Below are 14,039 nucleotides of genomic sequence, written 5' to 3'. Positions count from 1 at the left end.
ATGACTTTAAGATTCTGTGATCTCAGAACTCCGATTCTGTTACCCCTTAGTTCACAGGTGCAAGCTGCATGGAAATTCTCGGAGACTAAAAACAAAACATGATTCCAAATAAATCATTACATCTAAAAGATACCTTCACTTGTAGGCTGATCCTAGTTCTATTCACAACAGCAAGGATATGGAATCAACCTCAGTGTCCATCAACAGATGATCAGATAAATAAAATGTACTGTATATGTGTGTGTACACACACACACACACACACACCATGGAATACTCTCAGTCATAAAAAAGGAATGAAATCATGTCACACTTGCTGGATCATGGATAGAATTGGAGGTCATTATCTTAAGTGAAATAATTCAGAAACAGAAAATCAAATACCACATGTTCTCACTTATAAGTGGAAGCTAAATAATGTGTACACATGGACATACAGAGTGAAATAATAGCTATTGGAGACTAGGATGGCTGGCTGGGTGGGTGGGGGTAAGGGATGAGAGATTATTTAATTGGGACAGTGTGCACTATTTGAGTGATGGCTACATTGAAAGCCCAGACGACACCATGAACCAATACAGCCATGTAACAAAACTGCATTTGTACCCCCTAAATCTATAAAATAAAAAATAAGAACTTTTTAAAAAAGAAGCATCAATTAGATCTGGGTTTAATATGGGCAGTCTGGGGGCATTCCTCCATTAAGCACTGTCCAATAAAGTTTTTGTGATTTTTAAAAAATGTTCTGTATTTGCACCGTACAGTATGGTAGGCACTAATCACATATGGCTGCTGAGCCCGTGAAATGTAACTAGTGCAACTAAAGAAGTCCATTTTTAATTTTAATTACTTTAAATTTTAATGTAATAACTACCTCTGGCTAGCGGCTACCATACTGGCTAGTATGGCGTCTACACTATCTCCATTTGTAGTTTAAAGATGTTATCTAACTTTAATTATGGTAATTATAAAATGCAAAAAAAAAAAAAAAACTGGTAAACATTTAGTTACATTCTTAAAGTAGAGATACTTAAGTATAGTCAGGAGAAGGAGGGACAGAATCCAAACCCTGCTCTTAGAATCAGAAAGAGAATCCCGGCATATTTATTGGCACAAAAGGGATAGAAGAATGCATTCTTATAAGTGGTATGTGGTACCACCTTCAGCTTTACCATTTCTCATACTTCTGATGGAAGACCATTGGGATGGGAATTTTTGGAGCCCTTGCAGCTCTACATTAAATGATGTGTATTACTTGCAGCTAGGATGGTCAGGAAAAGTTTCATGGTTAATATTGCATGATGTGGGTCATGGAATAATGGAAGGACGCATTGCATGGGGTAAAGGCTCTGATGATGGAATAATATAGAAGAAAAAAGGTACAGAAATGCGTACAAGGCCTGCTCAGACGATGGTGAGTAGATTAATTTGGCTTGAGATAATGTTTCATGTCCAGAATGGTGGGAGAGATAGTAAAAGCAGAAGGGTTTTCTTAAAAAAGAAACTTGAAAACTACATTTTTAAAATGTACCTTAATGCTATAGGAAATTGGAATCCATTTGAGCCATAAGATGGATGATAGGACAAAAGGATTAAAAACAGATGAGACAGAAAAGAAGGAGACCCTTAGAGCTACTGCAATAATTCAAGAAATAAAGAAGTGAAGAACTAGGGTCTTGGCATTGAGTCTAGAAAGTAACAAATATATAAGAAGAAGAATGTGAAATTGCAAAACAAATTTCATCGTCAGTTTATAAAATGAAATATTAAGGACTGAACTAGTGATAATCAAGATTGTGGGGCTTGGAACTATATCTGGTTCATGTGAATTTTCTTAGAGCATAATTCAATGAGGGAAATGAATGAGGTTTTTAAAACAGATAAGTCACACAGCTTTATGTGTGTGTGTGAGTGTGTGTATTAAGATTTATATGATATGAAAATACTGTAAAAAGCAAATCTAAAACTTGGATAGAAGTTTAAAGTAACAGTTTCTTAGAAAAACTGGTTAGGTAACAAATGACCTGGTTAATTTTTATTTTGATTGAAGAGTACTTAGAAGCTTCTAAACTTTTAACATTGTTTTAGATTTCCTTTCTTTCCATCTGAATCACATTTTTCCTCTTGTAACAGACTAAAGTACTTCCTACCAAACAATTTTAGAAATGTTACACCATCCACTGTAATTGGCCATATTATATTACTCTTTCAAGTTGTTTTGTATAACAAAAGGCAGCTTAGATTGTATAATTTAGCAATAAATGGTAACTAAATTGCCCTTAGTGGATTGTGAATTTTGGCAGAAAAAAATACTGAAAGAAATTCAAAAAATTGAAAAAATTCCCCTAGTGTTAAAAATGCCATACAAATAACCTTCAATCTTATAATAACTTTCAGTATTTTCTCTAATAGTCTAAAGCAATTGAGTTTTTCTTCTATTATTGCAAAAAAACTTAACATGAAATGTATTATCTTAATATATTTTAAGCTTAAAATGCGTTTATTGTTAACTATAGGTGCAATATATTACATCAGATCTCTAGAGCTTATTCGTCTTGGTTAACTAAAACTTTGTACCTGTTGAGTACTAACTTTCCAGTTTTCCCTTGCCCCTACCACCCTTGGAACCACCATTCCAGTCCTTGATTTTATGAAATTGACCATTTTAGATACCTCATATAAGCGAACTCATCCAGTATTTGTTTTTCTGTGTCTATTTTATTTCACTTAGCATAACGTCTTAATGTATATCCATATTGTCTCATATTGCAGAATTGTCTTCTTTTTTTAAGGCTGAATAGTCATTTATCCAAAGAAGACATATAAACAGCTAATGACATATACCTGGCTATATGTTCCACTGTGGGCCCAACCTACTATATTCCGGATGGGCTTTTCCATTTTTTTTAAATTTATTGAATAGATAGATTTAGAGTGACTCCTGTATCTCATTTTCTCTTGCTATCCCCAAGCCTCAGTCCTGTCTCTCTTTAAATCAATGCAAGGAAGTTGTCATAAAATTTTTGATATATAAATGAAACTTTGTCCAGTTTCCAGTACAAATACAAATCTCCCACTACTTTTACAGTTGTTTATGTATTTCACCGGGAATTTTAAATGGATGAATAATTAGATAAATCAATTTCTATCCTCATCTTTTGTAAGAAGCTACCAATAATTATGCTTGGGGATACTGGATTCAGTATACACATATTAAGTAGCATGCACTTGTGGGAAGTGAGAATTGGGAGTTGGAAGAAAAGATGTATTTGCATCTGCTCTATGACACCTTTTGAGTACTTTCATCTCTAAGTTCCCATGGCCCTTATTGCTGTTTTTACAGTTACAGCAAAAGCTCTCTCTCTCTCTCTCTGTGTGTGTGTGTGTGTGTGTGTGTGTGTAGCTTTACAGATAGACTGTAATCACTTTGAGAAATAAAACTATGTCCTTTTTAAATGGTCCACAATTTCAAGCATAAAACTATTCATCAGTGTTCATTAGATATCCATTGATGCATTTGTGTGCTTTGTATTGATAATATTTAGATGGTTTAGCATTATGGGTACACCACCAAATGGAGGAGAGCCTTAATATATCTAGAAGAGATTTTTTTTTTTTTTGGCAATTAACAAGTTATTGAGGGTTCTCTTTTTTGCTTCAACTTTTATTTTAAGTTCCGGAGTGCATGTGCAGGATAGGTGAACATGTGCTGCATGTGATTTGCTGCACAGATCAACCCATCACCTAGGTATTAAGCCCAGTGTCCTTTAGCTGTTCTTCCTGATGCCCCCACCCCCATGACAAGTCCCAGTGTGTGTCATTCCCCCATGTGTCCACGTGATCTCATCGTTCAGCTCCCACTTATAAGTGAAAACATGTGGTGTTTCGTTTTCTGTTCCTGAGTTAGTGTGCTAAAGGCTTCCAGCACCATCCATGTCCCTGCAAAGGACATGATCTCTTTCCTCTTTATGGCTGCACAGCATTCCATAAATTCTTATTGTTTGGAAACCCAAATGTTACTCTCTGCCAATAAACATTATTCTAAAACTATGTACTTTAATCACTAATTATATTTCCTTACCTAAAAATCATGTTTCTGCATTTTATAATATCCCAGTACATAAATAACCTTACACATTTTCCTAATTCTATTAAACATTGATATTAAAAGTTACCATTGTTTGACTGTAAAGATGCCCCATAATCACAGAACTCTAAAATATTCTGCTTCTCTTTTTATAGGCCCTACTTTTATCAAATGTTTCTCAACAAAAGTTTTCCACTGGGGAAATTATTAACTTGATGTCAGCGGATGCTCAGCAACTCATGGACTTGACAGCAAACCTCAATCTCCTCTGGTCTGCCCCTTTTCAAATCCTAATGGCCATATATCTCCTTTGGCAAGAGCTGGGCCCAGCAGTGTTAGCAGGGGTGGCAGTCCTTGTGTTTGTTATACCAATAAATGCTTTAGCTGCAACTAAAATAAAAAAGTTAAAGGTAAGAAAATGACTGCCTCATGTTACATGTGTCAAACAGGAGCTGAGTTTTTCTGACTTGAGTGAACAATCACCATCTCCTAATCATATAGAGAGAGTTATAAATGGAAGTCATCCAATTTTATTATTTACTTATTCACTCAACCAGCATTGACCAAGCATGTATCCTATGTCAGCCAGTGTTCCAGGCACAGGAAGTACAGCAGTGAGGGGAGCTGACAAGTCCAGCTCTCATGAGGGGTAGTGGAGGGGACAGACATTAAGCAAGTAAATAAATAGATAGAAAACATTTGTATATGAAGAAGATTTAGTAAAGATACAGTGATGAAGAGACAAAGAATGCCATTTTACATTTAGGATCAGGGAAGACCTCAGGAAGGGAATGGGATATCAACAGGGTGAAGGAGTAATTCATGTGGACGTCTGAGGAAAGACATGCCAAGCAAAGGGAAGGGTATGCATGCAGCCTGGAGGTAGGGGTATGCTTGGTTGTTTGAAAAGTGAGGTACTGCAGCAAGCAGACAGGAAATGCTTCACTAAATTAATGTTGATATTCTTCCTTTATAATCAGTCATTCATCTTACCATCAGTATATGTTTTGACATTCCACCATGTGTTAGACAGTGTGTGCTATGCTGTACTGTAAGAAATGGAGAAACCACAGAGTTCACTGCATTGAAGGAAATCACACTGCAATGAGATAGATGCTTTCACATGTTAAATTAACAGAGGCGGATGTATTGCTTATGAAAACATTTTATAATTTTAAATGGATCAAAGATTAACAATAGATATTGACATGGAAATGTGTCAATCATATTTTAAAGCAAAAAGTAGATTAAATATATGCATGTATATCATGCATATATGTAGCTATATCATTGATCCATTATTAAAATGTGAATATACCTATACACATGTGTGTGATGGAGAGGTAAATAGATGAAGATATATAGCTATAAATATATTTGCATAAGCATAGAAGTAATCTAGAGATAAAGCATCAGTCTTTAAAGAATAGTTACCTGTAAAGTAGAATTAGACAGGAGGGTAGATTTTTACTTATTACTTTAATACCCCTAAGTGACTAAAACTTATATAGAATTTTATATTTTTCTTAATTTTTCAAATAAAAGATGACTGATCTTTAAATATAAAAACTAGAAAATAGCATATATTTATGAAGTAAAGGTACTTAGCATGCTAGTGTTTAGAATAACAGATTTGTTTATAATTATAACAAATACTTTTAACCAGTTTTAAAAAATATATTCTGGATTTTAAAAACTGCTATTTAAAGGCACATTATTAAGAATGCAAAAATCTTTTTTGAACCTTAGAGTCCTATAACCTTCAAAGAGATTTCATTATGATGTCCAAATACACTAAATAGAAAATATACCTTTAGGCCGGACACAGTGGCTCACACCTGTAATCCCAGCATTTTGGGAGGCTGAGGTGGTGGATCACCTGAGGTCAGGATTTCGAGACCAGCCTGACCAACATGGAGAAACCCTGTCTCTACTAAAATACAAGATTAGCTAGGTGTGGTGGCGCATACCTGTAATCTCAGCTACTCAGTAGGCTGAGGCAGGAGAATCGCTTGAACCTGGAAGGTGGAGGTTGCGGTGAGCCGAGATCATGCGATTGCACTCCAGCCTAGGCAACAAGAGCAAAACTCAGTCTCAAAAAAAGAAAAGAAAAGAAAAGAAAATATGTCTTTAAATCACACACATGATATTATTAGTATTAAATCACACACAGAATATGACGGATATTAGCTCATAAATGCATTCTTCATAAGATATACAAATACTTATGACATATAACATAAAGTGCCAATGTTAATGGAGAAAATACTTAAGAAACGATACCCAAACAAGTATAAAATATTATAATTGTTAAATATTTGAATAAAAATACAATTGCATAACATTTATATAAAAAGGAAGTGTATTTGAAAATATACATTTTAATTATTCTAATTCCCAAAGAACAAATAAAATTTATAGAGAGCTTTATTTTTATTCTTGTGACACTTCTGTCATAAGTACGTATATAAACAGTTAATGAAGTTTTTAGAAATGTGTTCTTTCTTAGTAGAATGTGGGTGTTATTATTCAATTTTAAACAAATTATGTTTAAATACGTATTATATTTTCTACTTTTCTACTATTCTCCTGTTGACTATGTTCAAGTTACCTATTTATAACTGTCTTCCAACATTGTCAATAGAATAATGTATAAATATTGTAAGATGCTTTTCTCCACTAAATCTTAAATAAAATAGAGAAAATAGAGCATATTTTAAAAATAGCTCTGGACATATCAGTAAAAGTATTGTCAATTTTGTCACATATTCTTTTATTTTCTTTCCATTAAATAGAAAAACCAAAGAAAGAACAAAGATAAACAGATAAAGCTACTCAAAGAAATCCTACATGGAATTAAGGTAATATGAAAGGAATATGCCTTTGACCTATTTTGAGCATAGTAATACAGAGGAAGTTTGTGGTGTTCTCAGTATCTCAGAGTGATGACAGATAATAACTGTTGGCAGAAAATTTCAGATTTCAGATATTACAGGAATTCTTATTACTAAAATAACATTTAAATGCAAAGTCAAATAAAATGCAGCCATTTTCTTTTTGTTTCTCACACAAGTAAACACAAATATCCTAAAAGTCACAAAATATTATTTATTTTAAGGTATTGTGTTGAAAAGATGAGATGAAGCAGGCAAGAGTGGTCATAACACACCCATCAGTGTAAAGGCAGATTTATATAAGGGAAGTGATGAGGTGTAATTTAGGTTATTTTATGTGGGACACAAATGATCACATAAATGCTATTCTATAAATAGTATGTTGCAAATTATTTTTCTCTAGAAAAGCTGGGATCGTTTAAAAGTGAGAGCAGTCAGTATCCTTGGGATCTGATAACAGGTGTTATAAAACCTCTCTCTGACAACACTGATAATTGCTACCATTTATTAAATATTTTCCATGCATCAAATGCTGTGCTTATTCCTTTATATGTGTTTCCTCATGGAATTCTTATAAACCTCAAGAAAAAGATTTCCCATTTCTATTTTACCAACTAGGAAACTAAAACACTGAGCAGTTAAGGGTCAGGTTTAAATTTACAGAACCAGTGAGAGTGTGTTAGAGTTCTCCACAGAAACAGAGTCAATAGATTTCATGTAGAGAGATACAGATATACAGAAATATGAAGAGAGATTTAAGAAACTGGCTCATCTGATTGTAGGGGCAGGCAAGTGTAGTATCTGTAGAACAGGTGGGCAAACCGAAAATTCTAGCAGAAGTTGATGCCGCCATCTTGAATCTGAAGGCATTCTGGAGGCAGAATTCCTTCCCCACTGAGAAACCTCAGTGTTTTCTCTTAAGGCTTTCGACTGATTTGATAAGGTCCACTCATATAACAGAGGGTCATCTGTCTAACTCAGAGTTTAACTGATTGAAATGCTAACAGCATCTAAGAAATACCTTCACAGAAATATCTAGACTCCTGTTTGAACGAACTGGGCCCCATAGCCAGTCAAGCAGTCGCATAAAATTAAGCATCGCAGCTGGGCGCGGTGGCTTAAGCCTATGATCCCAGCACTTGGGGAGGCCAAGGTATGCAGATCACCTGAGGTCAGGAATTCAAGACCAGCCTGGCCAATGTGGAGAAACTCCGTCTCTACTAAAAATACGAAAATAGCTGGGCATGGTGGCTCATGCCTGTAATCCCAGCTACTTGGGAGGCTGAGGCAGGAGAATCGCTTGAACTGGGGAGGTGGAGGTTGCTGTGAGCTAAGATCACGCCATTGCACTCCAACCTGGGCAACAAGAGCAAAACTCCATCTCAAAAAAAAAAAAAAAAAAAGAAAAAAAAATTAGGCATCGCATAGAGCTGGAATTTGAATGTAAGTCAATTCACTCTAAAGTTTAATGCAATAAGCCAGTGTAGGATCCTATTTCCCCACATTTTCTGTCTCAGAAAATAGTTTACAATCTCAAAACGCTAATCAGCTTTCAGAGAATGGCTTGAAGTCCCAAAACATCTGTCGTGGAGAAACTGGAATGGCAGGGAGAAGAGTTTAGCTATAAAGAAAAAGGTAATAGACAGAAGTGAGAGTTGGATTAGCAGGAAGAGTGACAGAACTGAGCTAGACAGAAGCTGTCTATGGAGTTCTATGGAGTTCGTGCCTTACAGCTGGGATGTTGCCAGAGTCTGGCTCGGAAATAAGTTACTGGGGGTGGTGGGGACATAAGGCTGGGTGGTCATTCCCTCCTTCTGCTCTGCTCCACCCCCAAAATACCACAATTTAAGAAAATATTCTGATTCAGTCAAAGTGGAAACAATGCAATTTTCTTCATGGTTGTACCATCACTTATCTTCACAATTGTGTGTGTGTGTGTGTTATTTGTTTGTATGTGTGCATTTTTTCCTTCTATGATATAGATTGTCAGATAATTATTGTGACTCATTTACAGATCCTCAAACTTTATGCATGGGAACCCTCTTATAAAAATAAGATCATCAAAATTCGAGATCAGGAATTGGAATTTCAAAAATCGGCCAGGTATCTTACTGTATTTTCCATGCTGACATTAACTTGCATTCCATTCTTGGTAAGTGTATGTCATATTTCCTGTTTTTATTTTCAAATCTGATTTACAGATTTACCTCCAAATTACTTGGAATTATGTATAAAGTTAAATATTATGTATCTGAATTAAAATTGTAAAGAAATACATTCATTAACTTATGTGGATTAGAGAACAAAAGTTACAAAGAAAGGGAAAATACTGTATGTGTTTTCACTGATCTGTATTTTTTAGATATAATAAGATTTACTTCTCTGTAAATTTCTCAGAGATTTCATATATACCTATATCTCTTAAAAATATAATCTACATTTCAGAATTTCATTTCAGTTTTAGAGCTTGATATGTATGACTGATTCCTTTTAAGCAGACTCAAAGGGCACATTATATGGAGGTGAGAAGAGAAGCAACATTTATTGAGTTGTTACTGAATGTCAGGAAAGTTACACACATTGCCTTCTTTTCAACCTCGAAATAATAAGGCATTATTTTTCTCATTTCACAAGACAAAATGGAAGTCCAGAGTAGTTGGAAACATCCTCAAAGTTACAAAATTAGTATTTAGAGGCGAATTGACATGAAGTAACATTATTCTCTTTCTATTACACCACGTAAACATTGGGAATTCCATGCTATTTTAACTAGAGTATAAATTGCCTTGGACTGTGAAGCCATGGGCAAAAGCCAAAGGAAAAGCAAGCCACAGGTAACCAGAGCATCAATTTGAATCAAAGTTGCCACTCTATGTTGATAATTAATTTTTTAAAATTTCAACATAGGTGAGTATTATGGAAGTGAATGCAATATTTACATTTGGAATACTCTGGTAAAACCATCCAAGATGTATTTGCTTAAGCCAGGACTATATATATGATAGTTAAGGCCATTCTCATGCATGAATGAATTTTTTCTGCCTTTTCTAAATGAAACTTATAAGAACAAATATAAATCTTAAACATGATTTATTCATATCTTCCTCAGTTAATCTTATGACACAAAGAAAGAATAAATATTATATATAAGTCAGAATGTATGCAACTGGAAAATAAGTTTACATAAAACTTCTGAATTTTAAAGAAAAGATGAACTGGTTTACAATATAAATGGTAATAATAGCTGTGGTAAGGGTATAACATCTTAAAAGAAAAACGCTGGAAACAAACAAAATTATTTAGATTTTATTTTCTAATTTTGGGGACTGTAACTAATAATATTTTTATCGTAGAAATTTAAAGAAAGTAACACATCTCTATTTTTTAGGTGTCCCTGGCAACCTTGTGTGTCTATTTCTTGCTGGATGAAGGAAACATTTTAACAGCCACTAAAGTGTTCACATCGATGTCTTTGTTTAATATTTTAAGGATTCCTCTGTTTGAGTTACCAACCGTGATCTCAACTGTGGTCCAGGTACATACAGAATACCTTAAACTAGGAGTTATTCCTTTACAGGAATCTCTGGTTTGGGACATTTCATTTCTTTGTCTTTTTAATTTTATTTTATTTCACTTTATGTGGTTAACACTGCATTCAAAATTAGTTTTCCTGAATTAATGAGTAATAGAGAACATTATAGAATAAAAAGGAATCATGTCTTGCTTGCTTGTGCTTTTTTTCCATCAAAGTTACTTTTAAATACTTCAATATGTTATTTTGTTTTCTTGTTAAGTGTTACGTTCTCTACTTAGCATTTTTAAAGCTGGTGTTAGCCACTATGCCGTCATAGGATTCATTTCCTGTTTCCAACGGAAAAGTTATAATTAGGTGCTTTGTATGAAACTGGATAGAATGTTTTTCCAGGGTTCAGCAGCATTTCATCAATACTGAATGAATAAGCAGGGAGAAAAGCACATTGATAATATCAGTCAGCCAACAAGTCATGTGTGAGATGTCTGGGTCTGCCTGCTTGTAGTTGTAATCTCCAGTTCCTGGAGGCTGTTTAGATACTAGATACAATGAGTAGATGGATGCTAAAGCCACAGGAAACCCAGAAAAGTTCCTTGATCCTTTTGCCCTGAGATTTATGTATACATTTTTTGGATATCAGGTTTGGCCATCCTCCATTCAATTATTTTCCTCAAGTCTGGATTCATAAACAAAGTGAATATTTGCTTACTGGAATTATCCTTTAAGAACTTTACTCTTTAAAAAATATTACTTGAATAAGGAGTAACATAATTGAATAGTAAAAACCAATTAAGCCATTTTTGTTACATCACATCTTTTTTCATGTTATTTTTCTTAAAATAACCAACAGAGGGCATAGAAGAAGCGCTGATGTGATGCTTTTAGCATTTGATTTCATAGCACGCTTCTCATAAAGAAAATGTCAGTTCTTAGAGTAACAGTTTTGTTCTAGTTTTGCAATTAGAATCTAGGTAAAGGTCCAATATCAAAGCCTTTTCCAATTGCTAGCAGTACTGTGCTACCTTCATTTAAGGAGACCATTTTTCCAAAATGGAAAAACAGAAAAAGCTACCTGTATATTCTGATTTGACACACTTGGTAAACAAAACCACAGCCCAATTACATCTTGTGTGTTAACGATACAAGTCCCCTAACACAAAGTAAATAAAAATGTACTAGAAATTTTATGTAAGTCAGTTTTCAGAAAACAATGCAATTTTATTTCTCCTAATGTAGCTAAACATTTTATAGCCATTTTACTACATTACAATTTCCTATTTTACTATAATTGAATATTATTATAGTCAACATTATAGTTTTATCATCAGTAGTAGAATTCACTCACCAATCTTAAAGTTGCTTTTAAAACCTTATTTTTCTATATCACAAGGAAACATTACCTCACACCTGTTAGGATGGCTATTATCAAAAAGTCAAAGAATAACAAGTGTTGGCAAGGATGTCAAGAGAAGGGAACCCTTGTATACTGTTGGTAGGAACATAAATTGGTACATCCGTTATGGAAAACAGTATGGAAGTTCCTCAAAAAATTCAAAATAGAACTACCATATGAGATAAAAATCCCACTTATGGGAAAATATCCAAGGAAATAAAATTACTATGTTGAAAAGATATATGCACTACCATGTTCATTACAGCATTATCAGGAGCCAAGATATAGAAACAACCTAAGTGGCCATTGGCAGAAAAATTGATTTAAAAATATACAAACAATATAATAGTATTCAACATGGCAGAATATTATACTAAGTGAAATAAACTAGGCACAAACAGACAAATACTCTATATAATCTCACTTATATGTGAAATCTAAAAAAGTCTAACTTATGGAAGCAGAGTGAAGAAAAGTGCATATAGGGTTCAAGGGTGACATTGGGGTGGGGTGGGGTGAATGAGATGTCGATCAAAGATTACAAACTTCCAGTTATAAGATGAATATGTTCTGGAGACCTAATGTACAGCATGATGACTATGGTTAATGATAGTGTATTGTATATTTGAAAATTGCTAAGAGAGTAGATGGTAGGTATTCATATACACAGGAAAATAAAGGTGTCTACAGGAGGCGATACATACTCTAATTAGCTGGATTGTGGTAATCATTTCAAAATGTGCATGTGTATAAAAATCATGTCATATACATTAAATATGTATAATTTTTCTCAATTATACCTCAAAGAAGTTGGGAAAAAATCAATCTTTCTGTAATTATTAAGAGTTTTTATGGCTTTTCTAGAATAATAAATAGGATTTTCATTTCTTTTTCTCATACCTTTCAGCATAGATGGCATCAGTTTTGATCTTTGATTCTTGAAACTGCCCTTTGTCTTTAGGAATGAATGTATTTATAGCATTAAATAAATTCAAACTATGCTTGATGTATTTATCTCAATATCTTTAATCTGCATAAAAATTCTACTCAGCCTGTAAAACATAATAAACATTTTTTAGTTTAAGTTCTACTTGAACCCCAGATAAATTCCATCTGTGCTTATTTTGATAGACAAAGATATCCCTGGGGCGTTTGGAAGACTTTCTCAACACTGAGGAGCTTCTTCCTCAAAATATTGAAACAAACTATATAGGAGGTCAGCACTTCCTCTTTGCATTCATTACTTATTTGACTTCTGGCTTGAAGGTAATTGGTTCTAAAATGCATCATTGTATATTTTTTTCTTCCTTAGACCATGCTATTGAGTTTACAGATGCGTCTTTCTCCTGGGATAAAACAGGAATGCCAGTTCTAAAAGAGTAAGTCGTGGTTTGGAGAATCTTTTTTAATGTTAATATTGGGTTCTAAAATGCTCTGTATTTTTATTTCTTAGAGGTTTTTAATAAGATTAATATACTGAAATTAATAAGACTTTTAACCTCTCACTTCACCTTTCATTTTCATGGTGATCTTGCTGTCCTTTTTTCTATTATTTCTTCTATCTGCAGCACTTTATTGTTCATTTGTTTGCATTTTGGAAGGGTAGGTGTTTGTAGAAAAAGGTGAAAAGTGACGATTTCAGGGATGATGCTAAGTGCTGTACACAGTGACTTATCTAGGAATAGATTTTTAAAACAACCGTAAAAAGAATCTCCTATATTGTCTCCCTTTCTTCTCATGCAGTTTGAACATAAAGATCCCAGAAGGAGCTTTAGTGGCTGTTGTAGGGCAAGTTGGGTCTGGAAAATCATCCATGCTTTCTGCCATTCTGGGGGAAATGGAGAAACTTACCGGAGTAGTCCAAAGAAAGGTAAAATAAAAAATACATTCTTTCAACATCTTCTAGTGTAACAAGCTATAGCCAACTTGTCATTAGTGTCAATAAGAATTTATCAAGCTGAATTGAAGATGCAAGCATTTAATGGGCATTTCCAGTTTATAACAAACATTTCATTTTCCATAGAAATTGATTAACTATGGGTGGATTAATAACAGAATTCTGTTCTCCAAATACTTCAGCAAATCATTTATAAATGCTTATGGTAATTGTTTGATGATATTAACTGAATTACA

The 14,039-nt window shown here is 33.9% G+C and overlaps 1 protein-coding gene across 1 annotated transcript in view; it reads left to right on the top strand.

Moving 5' to 3' along the window:
* Window positions 1-14,039, top strand: part of LOC103218320 (multidrug resistance-associated protein 1-like) — a 93,808-nt gene that overhangs the window by 25,073 nt on the left and 54,696 nt on the right. Inside the window, 7 exon segments of the mRNA XM_073010357.1 lie at window positions 4,243-4,497; window positions 6,883-6,948; window positions 8,996-9,133; window positions 10,370-10,516; window positions 13,038-13,122; window positions 13,219-13,285; window positions 13,650-13,776. Coding sequence (XP_072866458.1) covers window positions 4,243-4,497; window positions 6,883-6,948; window positions 8,996-9,133; window positions 10,370-10,516; window positions 13,038-13,122; window positions 13,219-13,285; window positions 13,650-13,776 — 885 coding nt within the window.

Source organism: Chlorocebus sabaeus, chromosome 2 (assembly GCF_047675955.1).
Source record: "Chlorocebus sabaeus isolate Y175 chromosome 2, mChlSab1.0.hap1, whole genome shotgun sequence".
Lineage (NCBI taxonomy): Eukaryota > Metazoa > Chordata > Mammalia > Primates > Cercopithecidae > Chlorocebus > Chlorocebus sabaeus.
Note: the sequence above shows the minus strand (reverse complement) of the source record. Positions and strands in the feature narration are given on the sequence as shown.